General features: G+C 37.9%; 1 protein-coding gene across 1 annotated transcript; it reads right to left on the bottom strand.

Annotated features, from left to right (window-relative positions):
• sltm (SAFB-like, transcription modulator) lies at positions 1-14,562 on the bottom strand. The gene is made up of 20 exons (XM_041979587.1): positions 14,406-14,562; positions 12,095-12,182; positions 11,955-12,010; positions 10,036-10,063; positions 8,177-8,747; positions 7,527-7,570; positions 7,358-7,446; positions 7,108-7,257; positions 6,882-6,994; positions 6,641-6,801; positions 6,450-6,547; positions 6,274-6,330; positions 6,028-6,182; positions 5,739-5,919; positions 5,250-5,374; positions 4,640-4,813; positions 3,921-4,229; positions 3,672-3,807; positions 1,515-1,669; positions 1-1,427 (listed from the first exon to the last, which is right to left on the bottom strand). Exons 1-20 carry the CDS (start codon positions 14,538-14,540, stop codon positions 1,316-1,318), a joined length of 2,937 nt encoding a protein of 978 aa, XP_041835521.1. The 5' UTR covers positions 14,541-14,562; the 3' UTR covers positions 1-1,315.

Genomic DNA, 14,562 nt, shown 5'->3' with positions numbered 1-14,562 from the left:
TGACAGATTCATAGTTTAATTAAGCCTCAACTAATTGCAATGAGTGTGTAGATAAGCACGGTATTATATGATGGGAGTCAAAGTACATAAATGATGATTCTGGACACTTATTGGTCCATATAAAGGACCAAGAAAGAAAGGTTTTGAAATATCATTAACATATTAAAAATGCTGAAATGACTTGAAAGGAAATTACAGGGGCATCAAACTCCAGCCCTTGAGGGCTGCTATCCTGCAGGTTTTTATCGTTTCATTGCTCCAACACACCCGATTTAAATCAAATGGATTCAACAATTGTTAAGGTCTTCACATTAACCCATTAAATTCAGTCAGGTGTGTTGGAGCAGGGAAAGAATAAAAACCTTGAGGATAGCAGCCCTCAAGGACTGGGGTTTGACACCTGTGTTATAGAAGTGCCTCCTGCCAGTCAAGGTGTTAGTTTAGTCACAGTTAGTAATCTCACAGCATGTTGTCCATTCAAAGCGCAGCTTTTGTACCATGTGCATCACTTTTCAGATTCAGACATGCTGTGATAGAAGTACTTTGTGCTTGTCTGACAAGGTTCAGTGATCCATGGGCACCCAAACAATATGAGCTGTACAAAGTAATAAATAAAATCATGGCTGTAAGCTAAGAACAGACACCAATTTGTCAAGATTTTCAGAATGACAGTAAGCTATTATAAATCCATGAATTACACACTGACTTCACTGAATGCCCAGCAGCAAGACTTCAAAGTCACATTTCAGACCTGTACACAATTTGTGTCCTTTGAGAGATCATCTGCTACAGTGCAGGGTATTTATACAGCTTGACCTTTTTTCCCCTTTTTTTTGTTTTTGTTAATTTAAATCTAAATTTTCCAAAATAGGACATACACACAAAGTAAAAAAGAAAAATAACGTTACCTCAGCAAAACACCCAAACTTGTCCTTCTCATTTTGAAATTTATAATACACTAAAACAAAACATTACACAGGAAAACTGAGTGTAACACTATACTATTGAGAATGTACAGGCAATACCCAATGAGAGGTCATATCACTTGAAAACTTGTTACAAAGACTTAGGGCTGTACAATAATCTTTCTAAATATTAAAACTTGTGCACAGGGTTGTTAAACATTAACAGCAGAACTGTCAGGAAAACCTACACTGAGGTAAACACTTTGTCCATACATAAGAAAATAGTGTTATCAACCTCATGGCCACAAAAGTGGCACCAAAAACCAGTTGACAGTCTTTAAAAAAAAAAAAGACAAAACAAAAAAGGAAATAAAAACAAAAAAGTTTTCATTTTCAAATGCTTCAAAGTGTTAGAATGGCCGTGGCGTTCCTTTGAAGGGCTTGAATCCACTCGCAGTGCCACCACTGGGAATGGAGTTGTTGGTGATCTGTACAATTCGGCTTATTCCAGATGAGGAGTGACTGCAGAGACAAAAGTCATGTCTAAGACGGTTGTGAGCAAGGACAACCACTCAAATTTCTCAATATCTCTCGGATTACTTGGTATACCTAGAAGGAGCCATTATGCCCCCACGAGTGTCTCCCATCCTGCGATTCTCAGGGAAGCTCCCACCCTGGGAGCTTGAACCACCATGCCACTCCTTCCTTAGTCCCTGCTCCCTGCTGTGACGCTCCACTACGACTTGGCGGCCAGAGCTAAACGGCTGTAGAGACAGAAGTGTTAAGAGTCTTAGGATGGGGAGGGGGAAAAAAAAGAGGATTCCTTCCTCATTTTAAGACTGGGCATTAAACAAGCTGAATAACCTGAAATAATAATAAAAAAAAAATTTAAGCGCATGTTTATGTTGGCCCAACCAGCACTATCAGCCTCTGTTTTGTTTTGGGTTTTTTTTTTGGCTTAGGATAGTTTTAGAGGTCACTACTTTAACATGTCTGAATGAAATTAATGGCTCGTTAACAGACTTGCAAAGAACATGAGGAGGTTCATTAATCAATATCAAGTGTGTTGGAGCAGGAACACAAGTGTGTTGGAGTAGGGCAGTGGGTCAAGAGTCCAGCACCATCTGATCAATGAATTTATAGCTTAATTATCAGGGCAACACTCAGTTTAAAATGTCAAGTTTATCATATTGGTTTAAGTGTCACATTTTGTAAATTTACAAATTTATTCATTCCAAATTTAAGTCTTATTTTTTTGTTTTATTATTTCAAACATTTCCCGAAATGATAAACGGCTAATTTTGTCAATGACTGATTCATTCATCCGTTTTCTATACCGCTTAGTAAAATTCAGGATTGCAGGGAAGCTGGAGCCCATTCCAGCTATTAGCAGGTGAGAAGCAGGGTACACCCTGGACAGGTCACCAGTCCACCGCACAGCCAGCATAAAGACAAACAATCAATTGCACTCACTCCTAGGGAGAATTTAGTGACCAATTAACCTCCAGTGTGAGGAAGCTGGAGTACCCGGAGAGAACCCATGTATAGAAATTGTAATGGTGAAACGTAACTCCATTTACATCACAGCCATTGTAACTGCCTGACCAGTTGTAGGAATTAAATTTTTTTCATTGCCTCTAGTGATTTTTGGCAATATAAAGGGTTGGAATAAAGAAAAAAAGCAGACGATGAGATAACTTGAAAGATGCGCACACCATGCCTCAACAATGCTGTTAAGGAAAACAAGAAGTCAGCAACTTTTAAAAGATATGATCTACAGAATCAGCTCTGGACACAAGTCAGTAAAAAGGCTTTTGAGAAGGAAAGAATCCATTAAAAGAATTCTGAGTTAATTACATCACACACATTTCCTGGCCATAGAGGAAAAAAAAAACATCCCTACTTGGATTTAACTGAGCAAATGAATTATGAGCCATCCGTGTGAAAAGTGGTCCAGTGATTAATATGTTGCAGCTGGCAGCTAGTTATTAAGCCCTTACTGATGCAGCAAGTAGCTTTGCCTTGAACCACTGCACTAGAAGACACATGCTTTGGTCTAGGAAAAGATGCTTAACAGTTCAGAAATAATAAATTATTGGCCCACATCTACTACATAAAACTATTTATGAAATTGTTCAAACTACTAACACTGGGTACACAACAGAAAGGACATCATTAAAACCCAGAAGGAAAGAGGTGAGGCATCGTCTTTGAGGAAGAAATGTGATCTGGAGGAAATCTTGAATAATCATGAATAGATTTACCAAATTTCACAAAACTTTAAAAAGGTTCAATAGAATTAACATCAGTGTTTAATAACAAATGTAAGATCAGTTTTTACACACATAATGTTAAGTGAAGTTTAGGTATTGGGATTAAACAGCTGTGCAGCAACATTAAGAGAATACAAGTGTGTGAGGCTAACTACAAATAAAGCTGTAATCTACAAGGTTACATAATTAGCCTGATGACTCCAGATTTATTCTGTTCCAGAGTGATTGGCACACTACAGTAAGAGGAGTGACAAGTGCTGCAACCATCATGCCTGCAGTCTATCATACAAGCCTCTGAGCCTATAGACTCAGTACGTTTCATTGCAATACAATTAGTCATTTTATCTTTATTTTAAATGCAGAATGCCCAGAACTACAAAATCTACTAATGAGAACCATTATTATAATATTCACAATATAGTATTTAAGTAGTATATAAGTTCTGTCAATAACATCCCCATCGATGGTAATGGAAGGGTTAGGGTTAGCTCACCTGATCATTCATCACCATGGATCTACCTTCACTCCGATCATTAAAGCTGCTTCTTCCACGGTTAACTGAAGGACCTCCCCTTGGTGCGCCCGGACCGTCTCTGCCTGGTCGCTCTGCACGCATACGCATGGGGCCTCTGCACAACCAGAAAGAGATTTATACAACTTTGCTTTCAATGACAGTTTCATAATCTATGTTCTTTTGATTTTTCTTTTTTTAATTCTTTTAATTAATTTATCTGATTTTTACCGCATGTCTCCTTTGTTGGAGTTTATCCCTCCATCATTCTTCCATCCATGCCCCCCATCCCTTGGTGGGCGGTTGTGCGGCATAGCTGGCATCGTAGCTCTTGCTCCAACAGGGCGATCATGCATGGGTGCAGGACGTCTGTCATCTCTGTCCCGGCGAACAGTCTCTCGCACTTCAGTACGAGGAGGAGGTCCTTCAGCTCTGCGGACTGTGTCAAAGTTCTTGGGGTATCGGTCAAACCCTGAGCCCTCTCTGTGAGTTGTAGGCCGACTCTTCTTTGTCTCAGGTTCACCGTCAAACCTGTTACGTCTTGGAACAGAACGGCCAAGATCACTTTCACAAAATATAAAACCTGAAGGAAGACAAGCATGGGCTCCTCCTTTTTATGTTGCTTTGGATAAAATATCTGCTAAATAAAGGCAGCATAATGTAAAGAAAGCAACAAACCAAAGGTTTGGGTCAATTTTTAGAACTGAGAGGTGGGCAAAATTTAAGATCAACACAATTTTTTGTTTCATTTTGAAGGGACTGGTTTGAAACGGTAATCTTGTGGCTGAAAGACAATTTCTAACAGCATTTCAGGAAGTCCTCTCAAAGAAAAAGTCTAGAATAAGAATAGGATAGGGTTTAAAAACAAACTTCATCTTGCAAAAAGAAGCCACTATAAAACCAAACATTCATACACACACACACACAAGGTTTGCAGCAGTTAAATGTACCTGTCATATACGTTTGGCTGTTGGACAGCAGCATCAGGAAAACGACCTCTTTCGCGTGGATTGAAGTTTGAAAAGCGGTTCTGCTGACGGTTGTAATTGGAGCCTTGATTCAAACGGATCTCAGACTCAGGCTGCATCTTCTTGTTGCCGTTCCAATAGGGATCATCCCTCCGACTAAAATATTGAGAACAGAAATCACCTGATGACGTCAAACCTTTATGGTTAACTATTCTTTGGTACAGATTCAAAAAGAAATTAGAATTTAAATAGTTATTTTTGCTCATTACATTATGAGTTATGCATAATTTATCTGGCTGAAACCTTCACAGCCCCTAGGCAATTAAATAAATCCAATATGGCAGCTAACAATTAGAATAACAGCAAAATGAAAGATGAAGGGAAAAATTAATCAAAAAGGATCCTAAAATGCAAATAAATAAACAGTTTTTTTTAATGGAAAACCAGATGGTTTTTGAAAATACGTATATTGATGTTTAGGGTTAAATTTGATTCCCATTTGTGTTTAAAGTTTTTTTTTTCAACTCCCCACCTTTTGTCATAATCTCATTTCATAATAAAGCTGCTGAGTGAAAACAAAATGTATACTTACGTGTGATCGACCTCACGACCTCTCTTCAGGTTGTTTCTCTTTTCTTGCTCAAAACGAAGCTGCTCTTGTTGTCTCCGAAGCTCCTCACGTTCACGTGCCATGCGCTCTGCCTCTTTTCGCCTTTCCTAAAAGGTTTAATTTTAACAATTTTAACAAATTTATTATGATTTCAATTTCATGAAGCTTTTAGGAGAAAAAGAAACTAATCTTGTCTGCTTTGTTGCTCAACAGGCTATCACAAAAGCTGCACAGCCCTGTGACGGACAAACGCTGTCAAAGTTGCTTAAATTCTGTTCAGGATGCTGAAAACTTTGTTTCTTACATAAAGCCAAAAGGTCATGTTAAAATACATGTTCCTTTTGTATCTGTGCTTAAAATTTCATGTGTATTTTATGTCATCTAAATTTTCCTGAGCATATCCTTGTAGTTTAGCAGCTTTGGGTACCAAGCGGCCGTTTCATACTAGCTAACGGAGCCCTGAAACTTTACCTGCTCTATACGGATTCTCTCTCGCTCAAGCCTCTCCCTTTCCAAGCGCTCTCGTTCCAATTTCTGTCTCTCCATCTCAAGTCTCTGGCGCTCCCGAAGCAGGTTCTCTCGTTCTTCACGCTCATGCAGCAGCCGGACCCGCTCGCGCTCCCGCCGTTCTTGTTCTGCAATTTCACGACGCCTAAAGACAATAAACACCCATAATTTCAGGACTACAGGGACATTAAACATGACCCATTTCTTTCTGTTTGTTTACTAAATGTAGGAATTGTATAATGTTGCAGAATACCTGCGCAACTCCACAGCTCTACGGACACGTTCCAGACGAGCCATGCGTTCACGCATGCGCAGCTCCTTCTGCTCTTTAATCTTCTCAAAAGGCAAGATGTCTATGTCTTCTTCTTTGTCAGGAAAATTTCGCTGTTTCTCTCTCATCATCTCTAACTAACAGGTTGAAAAGGGAAATTCAAGTTAAAAAAAAAAAAAGTATTTTAACTTGTTAAAAGGTATGTCCCAAATTAAAATAGTCATCTACCTCCTCAGGAGGAATCAACCACTTTGGCCTCCTTTGAAAATTGGTGTTGATAAAGGGCTGAAAACAAGTTGCAAACAAAATTTTATTTAAAAATCTTTCAAGAATATAAAGTATATATATATATATATATATATATATATATATATATATATATATATATAACCTTGACCACTTACTTTATCAAAAAACCGCCCCCTTCTGAAAGGTCTTGGTTTGCCAAAATGAAGTTCTCCTTTGGCATGATCTACCATCATGTTGCCTGGGCTTTTTGTCCCTAGAAAGGCACAGATAGCCAGAGAGAGCACATGTATATAATTACTTTATCAAATAAGATTTTCTTAAGGTTGAGAAAAGGATGTTCACTTACGTAAATACTTTCTTTCATCTTTCTGTGAGGATTCTTGTCCCGACTGAGATGAAACAGACTCAGATTTTCCACTTTTTGCTTCTTGTTTCTTGGATAAATCTTTGTCCTTGTCTGATGGCTTTTCAGATTTCTTTTCTTCCTTTTTGTAAGATGGCTGTGCTCTAATTGTACAATTATAGGGGAAAAAATTAACTGGGCTTTAAATGGACAAATGTTAATGTTAAACATTTAAATGACTCACTTATTGGCTTGTTTTGTCCCAGTGGAAGCACGTTTATCATTTGACTTGCTGGAACCTGCTTTGTCCTCCACTTCCTTCTTTGAAGGCTCCTTTTTGAATGGATCATTTTTTGCCTTAAAAAGAGAGAAATACAAATAACTTCCAACCACTTTGTCCAGGGGTACACAGGGTAGTACAAGACCAATTGAAGTGTCTCAAAAGCAATTTATGTTTGCATTTTCCTTACCCTTTCAACATATATCTCCTGTCCATGGAGTTCTGTACAGTCAAGGTGGGAGATGCAGCGCGTCACTTCTGTACTTGAAGACATCGTCACCAAGCCGTAACATTTTGAACCAGGACTACGAGCATTTGTAACCACCTTGGCACTTAAAACCTTTTGGAAACATTTGTATGACACAGCTGCTGCAGTATTTTCGGTTCAATTCAAAATAAAACGAATGAAAACGTTTTTTAAAATTACAGTTATTATGTACCTTCCCATATTTGCCAAACAGGTTCTTCAGATCTGCTGCCTTGGTGTTGGAAGACAGGCCGCTCACCCAAATGTTACGAGAGCTGACAGCTGCATAATACAACAGTAATTGTGAATTTAACAAATTCACTATCAAGGTAGATTAAATTAAACAAGTGCTTTCACTTTACCTTTTTCATCTTTTGCAGCTTTTCCATCTCTGTCTCTTGAAGCGCTACGAAGCAAATGTTGTGAGAAACGAGCAAGAAATGAGCGAAAGCAAATAAAATCATACCTGAAAAGTGATACATACATGTAATACAATAAAACATGTTTTGCACTGTTGAGAAAAAAAATCCTTTAGGCAAGGCGTGGATCTGAACCAATGTCTCAAAGGCTTCATTGTTTTTCCAGTGATGAGATGGGTCAAGCTGTCAGCCAAATTTTTCCCTGGACCAATGAAATCTTCGGAGGTTTGTTCAACTTCAGTGAATCATTTGACCAAAAGGAAAAAATAAATAAATAAAGGGGGAAAAAAAACCATCATGGAGTCTAATGCTGTTTAACACTGCCTTGTGTGGAAACTGGAAAAGGCTTTACAACTGCTTGAAAGTTCAAAGTAACAAAATAATAGTTGTTTTCTCAGCTCCAGGTTAACGTCACAATTTACCCAACTTCAGAGAAATAAATCAAAGTAGTAAACTGCAGGTTTAGGAACATCAAGGAACATTTCCCTTATGGCAAAAAAAAAAAAAAAAAATCTTGAGGCTACCCACAATGTTGCGTTCTTAGTGAGCTGGACTTGATAGTAGTATCAAAGAACTGACATAGAAAGACAAACCTCTTTGCTTGACCTGATGCCCCAGTAGTGGAGGGGCCTTTCTTCCCAGAATCCTTTTCTTTATCTCCGGTTTCTGCTTTCTTCTGGCCATCTCTGCCGTCTTTCTTCGTGGGCTCGCCTCTGGATTCATCATCTTTCTTACCCTCTCCCTCCATCTCTTCATCCTTCATGTCATCATCTGGACCCGTCTCAGCAGAGGTCTCTGGCTCATCAGTGGCTTTCTCTGCCTCTGGATCTGGAAGTTTCACATGTTTACCTGTTTCCAGGAGGTCATCACCATCAACTTCTAGGGTGATGGCGTCTTCATTTGGGATTGAGACAGATAGGTGATCATCCTCAGCTTCTTTAGAGGAAGTCATGGCTTCAGCATCCATCTCAGCCACATCGAACTCTGGGTCTGCGTCCTCATCTGCATCTGGCTCGTCCTCTGCATCGACCTCTGGCTCAGGGTCTGAATCAGCGTCTGCCGCCACAGCCTCTGACTCTGGTTCAGCATCAGAGTGAGCACGGCTGTCCTCACAGGGTGGAGGCTTAGAATTTTCACGAGTACCATCATCTGTATCAGTTACATCTGAGGGATTTAATAAGGATAAACATGGCAAAAACACAACTTTTAACATTGACATGTCGCATTTTACTTGACCTAAAAAGTAGATTAAAAAGCACATTTAGTGTTAATGGTCATCGAGGGCGCAGACACCACAGGAAGACACAAAACACACAATCTTCACTGAAAATAGGGGATGATTTGGTGCTCCTCAGTTCTTGACCCACATCAAGTAGTCGAGCCATTGTTCACAATGAACGTGCAATTCCAGATGCTTCCTATAATCTACAGCAGCAGATGCAAATCCTTCAAAAACGTCCAAATAGGAAGTGAAAAATTCTTTTGAAGTTCTTCATTCATTTTCTTCATTAAGCAAAACACATCTGAGGATGGCCAGTCCACAAACAGTCATCTTAGTTTTTAAAAACTTCCAATATTTCTTTAAAAATTCATTCCAGTGTCTTCGCATATTTTACACTCCAAAAAATAAAATAAAAAATAATGTGTGAAAAGTGTATCCTGTTTGGTATGACAATGTCCTTGTTGAATTCAGGCCAAGACATCTCTGCCCATATGTTGGAGCTGCAGCCAGTTGGGTAGCAACAATTTTCTGTTTAGGGTTGGTGCCTCTGGACATGTGCCGTCTGCATCAATACAGTGTTATGAAGCATGTCGAAGTCCTTGAAACAAGTCCAAACCACATTCAATGGCTGTTCCACTTTGTAAAACCTGTAAGAAGATGCCCAATTTCAGCGGTAAATGGAGTGATGCATCCAGTCCAAGTCTGTCCAGTCCAGCTTGTCACAAGTCTGTCCAACTATGTTGGACAATCACAGCGTTGACAGGAAAACACAATTACTCAGATCCTTTAAGGTGTTGCTTCTTCCATTTGCTGAGACATATCAGGTTATGAAGTTCCACTCGTCATTGATTTGGAGAATGTAGGGCGTTGAGTGCCAGAGGTGTTGGACATCCACTGAAGCCAACAAGGCTTTTCCTTATAATACTGAGTAATCCAAGGAAATTGGATAACTTAAAATAAAGGTTGATCCAATGATATATGAGTGTGTATGTAAGTAACCAAAGGAAAAAAAAACGAAAAAAGAAACCAAGCAGTTTTTTGTAATGCCTCTGTATCCACTACTTCTTTGTGCATATTGTTACCTAGATGGTGCAACAGCTAGCAGAAATGCAAAATACCTTTAAAATGAGGTATGCACTCTACCAGGAGTTTTTCATTTTATGTTAGCTGTAAAAATGACAAGAAATAAACTAATGTTGACATCAGGCATTAATGTGCCAGCATACATACCCTTTTCTGACTCATTATCTTCAGTTTCCTAAAAAAAAAAAAAAAAAAAAAAAAAGGTGAGGTGAATAGACAAATTTGACGTTTACAAGTACAAACACCATTTTTTCCATATTTATAGCATCTGTGTCAAAGAAGCTTCAAATCAATGTCAAAATATATCAAAAATGTCTCTTTTGCTTTAAACTATGAACATCAGTACCTAGGGCTGGATGACAAAGTTGTCTAAAAATTAGACTGCACTTAAATTTATGATGATGAGGAGCATGAGAAGTTTTCAGCCGGTTTAGCTGATTCATTTACAATGTGTGTGTGTGCAGTATTTTGAGATTTTAAATTAAGATGATATAATTTTGTACAACATACAGGAATGGACAATATCTTTTATCATGATATAGAGTTTATGTCGTTAGATTTACACCAGAAGGCATGAAAATGTGAGCCAATATAACTTGGCACACCAGTTCTTGCAGTGGATGCTTCAAAGTGAATCATCTCATCATGTGGATGCCACCTCAGGTGAAAAGCTATCAAAACTAAGCATAGAGTTTATAACAGCAGTTTCATATTCTATGCCAGGACCATTGATGCCCCTGGCAGTCATAATTATTATACTTTATAACAGATTTAAACTCTATATATTGTGATCAAGATCGATTGTAGAACAGAAAATTCTAAAATAAATTAAAATTTTAATTTTAATTCCTCAACTTTTAGCAGGTGTACCCATGTTTTTAAAGTAAAGAAATTAAGAGAGTACAGTAGTTTAACCCAATGCCATGGACACAAAGAAATAATCAACAAATATTTGTGACGTTAAACCAAAGTGATAGACAATATTTATCCAATAAAGAAATTCCGATAATGTTCAGCTTCACTGTTCAGAAAACTGTGTTTGCATGTGGACAATAGGGACAAACAAAAAAAATCTGCAGTAATGAAAACTTGTGTTTGTTTAAACAAGGCCTGAGAGCAGGAACATACCTCTGTGTAGTACTTCTAAACAGCTCCTGCAAAAGCATGGCTGCCTTAGTTTTCCACTGCTATATGAAGGCAGTGAAATATACTTAAAGTATAGACTGTTGCCAAGTACACTTAGAACATACTTGTCCACTTGCTAGTATAAGCTTGACTTGGAAGTACAAATTTATCACGGTAGAAAGATGCAAGTACACTCATTCTGCATTTTGAATGGTGGCACACTTAATGACGTCAAAGCCGTCGCCAAAGAAAAACTTACATTTGCAGAAAAAAAACTGCACAAAAGGTGAAAAACATTTTAAAAGGGAGTGAGCGGTGCTTGCAACTCCTGCTGGTACGTCTTACCTTAAAGCTGCGGAAGAAGCAACGATGTTTTCTTTTTAAATTTTTTTATTGTATTGTGCCATTCAGTTGCCTAAAATGATTAAAGCCCACCTTACCTGAAATGAGTAAATTTACACATAAAAACAGGACTTCAAGTTATAAGCTTTACCATCTCTATGTTTGTGCCACATTGCGTTCTGTCGGCTGGAGTTGGGCCTTTCCACCTCAAGCAAACTTTCAGCCAATCAGCATCTAATCAATGAACAGCATCAGCTCTGTGGGCTTTGCATTGATAGCTTTTTGGAGGACTGCTTGGCTGTCCGCCTGCCTTCATTTTACACAGACTCTGCAAAGGGGGATGCAGATATGAATTTCAGGTGCAGTATGACCATTTGATAAACCTTCCAAGCGTCTCACCTGTTTTCATGTCAAACATATTACTTTTTCCTGGCAACCAGTGTAGTGATTACTGGACTGCACAGAAGTTCATGTGGCCTCACTCAAATAGCCGAAACATACACAGAATTCCAGTTTGCTTTTAGAAACCACGGAAAAACTTTTATCACACATCACTGCTAGATGTTAAACAAACAATAACTAAAGCATAACACAGTCACCTTGGAAAAAGCATCTTCTTCTGTAGTGGTGTCCTGATCAGAATCCCCTTTTCTTCCTAAAAATAATCAATAAATGTGAAAACCACAATCATAAATACTAATTAAACAACACTGTTTTATGTAATCTAAAGCAGGATTACCTTTAGCTTTTCCACTTTTCCTGGCTGATGCATCTGTTGAAAAGTGAATCTGAATGTTTTCTGGGTCACCACCTTCATCCTCAATAGCCTTGAAAAATTAAATAAGAATAATAAATAAAATAATGTATTAAAAAGACAGAACAGTATGTCAGCCTATGCAAATTTTTTACTATTTTTTAATAAAAAGATTACATTTTGGTCAGGTTTGTTTTAGCATAATGACAATGAACGTGTTTAGAATTAAACTAAAGATTTTTTTATTACAGCTACCAGCCAGCATGAAAATATATATCACAAAAGCCAATTATATATCCACCCCAGGGTATTGTTCCGTTATTCCAATACAACCTTCTCAACCTTTTCTAAGTCACATCTGTCACCTTTTTGAGAATTGAGAACACATTTCATAGAAACACCTTAAAATCTAATGCAAATCAGACAGTCTATACAGCGGATACAATATGAAAAGCACTGTCACATTATAAATTGAGCCATGTTACTTGATATTTTCTTCCACAACCATCTTTTGCAATAAACTATTTTTAATTCATTTAGAGATTAACGTGCATCACCTAGACCAGGGATCACAAACTCCAGACCACTTGAGCCAGTGTCCTGCAGGTTTTCAGTGTGTCCCTGCTGCAACACACCTGGTTCAAATGAAATAGTTCCCCAGCAGCTTGTTGTCAAGGTCTGCATCAGCCAGTGCAGCAGTACATTTGAGTCAAATGTGCTGCAGCAAGACAAATTGAAAACCTTCAGGACACTGGCTCAAGAAGTCCGGAGTTTGCCCTTCCACAGCTGTGCTTCACATCACAGGGCATCACAGGACTACATAAATAAGGTTTTGCCAGTAACTCCACTCATTATATTGCTTATATATAGTATGCACTTATGCCCTAAATCTTAATATAAATTCATAAGTACAGCTGGTAGCTATTTTAATGCATGCTCCATAGGAAAAAAAATTACAATGCAAATTTAAAATAAAATAAATTAACTTTTTTGTTTGTTTTTTTTTTTAATTAATTTGCCAATTAATCGGTTATTTGAATTTATTCTGCCAAATATAGGAATCAGCATCGGCCTCAAAAAATGTCATATTGGTCGGGCTTTAAAAAAAATTATTGTCTCACATTCTTTATATTGAGGCTCAACATTTTTACATAGTGTAAAAAAAAAAATGCATTTCAATTTCTCCACATTAAGATAGAATATGTTGTAAACCTCACTACAATTTAGGGTCTCAAGCAAAGTATTTTAATAACCTAGTCATAGTGACCAAGGTGTTACAGTCTGCCAATCATACTTACACACTGCATCTTTAGGTACTGGCATCTTGGTTGTTATGGAAGGAAAAGCAAATGTAAACAAACTCCATGTTTTTGTTTTTGGTTTTTTTTGTTGTTGTTTTTTAACATGTTGATGTACTGTTACAGCCCAATGCATTAGTTGTTTTTTAGTTAGTAACTCAGATTTTACTTATAAAAGAAAGAAAGAAAGATGTTGATCGTGCACAGGATTTAAGTTATCCATGCAATAAAACAGGAGAGACCATACAAATCAAATAGGAGATAATTACTTCAAATGGCTTTGAAATATGAACGGCGTTAATTAAATTAAAAGAGCACGAATAGTAATTGTCATCCGTTTCCAATCTGAACCTCATGTCAAATGACTAAGTTCCTCCCAGTCATCCAGACGCGACTCTTACACTGTAAACATTTGAAAGATAAATACAAAGCATCTAAAATGCATGCATTTTACATGATAAACTGCTCCCACGCTCATGCCCTGCACCACTTTTAAATGCAACCGTGCGGAGTCATATGTTGCATGTCCACAGCTAAAATCAATCACGTGCAATCTGAAATAAGCGGGTCACTTTTGTTGTTCACTTTCTCTCTCATACATGCTATCAAATAAATAAATAAAGGAAGAAAGGACTGGGAGAATGCACACGGCTCTCGCGTCTGTAACATACACCATAGATACAAGAAAAGCACATCTTCTGGGATGCGTGAAATGTTACAGCATCACCTTGTGTCGATGTCCACTCAATATATTGCAAAAACTAAATTACACGACACATATCTACATATCAAAATATTTACAAAAATTGTAATTCAATAGCTAAGATAAAAGAGAGACTGTCCGTAGGCATTTTGCAGCTTACCTTACCAGCTTATTAAAACTGATTAGTAGGCTAACAAGAAACCCTATTATTACATTGCTAGCATTAGCACTAGCAACTCTGCGTCGCATACCCAGCTCATTTAACTTTTCTGTAAAATTGTGCTGGCTCGGTTACCTGTTTAAGTCTTGCTAGAAGAACGTTTTTTACACCAGTAATATCCAAACTCCTCCGTTTAAGCTCAGATTTAAGATCAACAACCCTTAATTCTGATATCTTCTTAGTATCTGTTGAAATGGCACCCGACGCCATTTTACCTCACGATTACTGAGGT

Source organism: Melanotaenia boesemani, chromosome 1 (genome assembly GCF_017639745.1).
Source record: "Melanotaenia boesemani isolate fMelBoe1 chromosome 1, fMelBoe1.pri, whole genome shotgun sequence".
NCBI lineage: Eukaryota > Metazoa > Chordata > Actinopteri > Atheriniformes > Melanotaeniidae > Melanotaenia > Melanotaenia boesemani.
Note: the sequence above shows the minus strand (reverse complement) of the source record. Positions and strands in the feature narration are given on the sequence as shown.

What these genes read in the sequence shown, in the direction of transcription:
- sltm (XM_041979587.1), bottom strand. Translation starts at nt 14,540, where the DNA reads ATGGCGTCGGGTGCCATTTCAACAGATACTAAGAAGATATCAGAATTA. An exon ending in GCATCAGGTCAAGCAAAGAG is followed by an intron (nt 7,571 to 8,176) that starts GTTTGTCTTTCT and finishes TTTGCTTCGTAG; the next exon opens with CGCTTCAAGAGACAGAGATG. An exon ending in TGTTTGGCAAATATGGGAAG is followed by an intron (nt 7,258 to 7,357) that starts GTACATAATAAC and finishes TGTTTCCAAAAG; the next exon opens with GTTTTAAGTGCCAAGGTGGT.